Source organism: Cariama cristata, unplaced genomic scaffold (genome assembly GCF_000690535.1).
Source record: "Cariama cristata isolate BGI_N322 unplaced genomic scaffold, ASM69053v1 scaffold38458, whole genome shotgun sequence".
Lineage (NCBI taxonomy): Eukaryota > Metazoa > Chordata > Aves > Cariamiformes > Cariamidae > Cariama > Cariama cristata.
Window position 1 is genome coordinate 1 of NW_009630129.1, and position 993 is coordinate 993.

The 993-nt window shown below is 55.7% G+C and overlaps 1 protein-coding gene across 1 annotated transcript; it reads left to right on the forward strand.

Annotated features, from left to right (window-relative positions):
* Positions 1-5: 5 nt before the first annotated feature.
* Positions 6-754, forward strand: LOC104165702 (protein shisa-2 homolog; the record flags this gene model as incomplete). The annotated part of the gene is made up of 1 exon (XM_009705401.1): positions 6-754. A coding segment is annotated over one exon (411 nt), but the record flags the coding sequence as incomplete, so codon positions are not given.
* Between the last annotated feature and the right edge of the window lie 239 nt (positions 755-993).

Sequence of the window (993 nt, forward strand, 5' to 3'; positions counted from 1 at the left end):
CCCGCCTGATGGAGACGATCCCCATGATCCCCAGTGCCAGCACCTCCCGGGGCTCCTCCTCCCGCCAGTCCAGCACCGCCGCCAGCTCCAGCTCCAGCGCCAACTCGGGGGCCAGAGCCCCCCCGACCAGGTCCCAGACCAACTGCTGTTTGCCCGAAGGGACCATGAACAACGTCTACGTCAACATGCCGACCAACTTCTCGGTGCTGAACTGCCAGCAGGCTACCCAGATCGTGCCGCACCAGGGGCAGTACCTGCACCCCCAGTACGTGGGCTACGCCGTGCCACACGACTCGATGCCGCTGGCCCCGGTGGCCCCCTTCCTGGACGGCTTGCAGGGCGGCTACAGGCAGATCCAGTCTCCGTACCCGCACACCAGCAGCGACCAGAAGATGTACCCGGCCGTGACTGTCTAGCGCTGACGCCTTCCTCCCCCTCCCCACCTGGCAGATTTCAATATCTAAACTGAACGGAGGAGAAATTCTTCCTCGGAACGATGCTCCCAGAACATCACTTGTAAATAATTTTGAAAGGCTCGTGCATGTCAGACGGTGTTTATAAACCATTTATTTTCATCGGGGCCCGTTGCCAGAAACTGTAGGATGATATCTCTGAATTAACGTTGCCAGATACGCTCTCATTCCAGCGCATGATTTACAGCGGCAAAGGATTACGCTGAAAATGCATATGTATTTTGGATCACTGTACTTGCGAGATAAATGCCGGAGCCATTAAGTGCCCTTCAGGTATGACATGGTCAGAAGTATTTGCCTAATTAATTCGTAGAAAGAGTTTTGTTACGCTGTACGAGACCGCAGTACTTAAGAAACCTCTTTTCTCCTCTCCCAGCTCCTTAATGACGTTTCCGTTGCTTTACAGACAATCAGGACCGAGAGCCGACCAGTGCAATCCCTGCGTGCCAGGTGCTGGTACCAGCCCCCGTGGTTTCCTGCGCACTCCCGCTTTGGGGCGAAATGCCACAGAAGGCGTAGT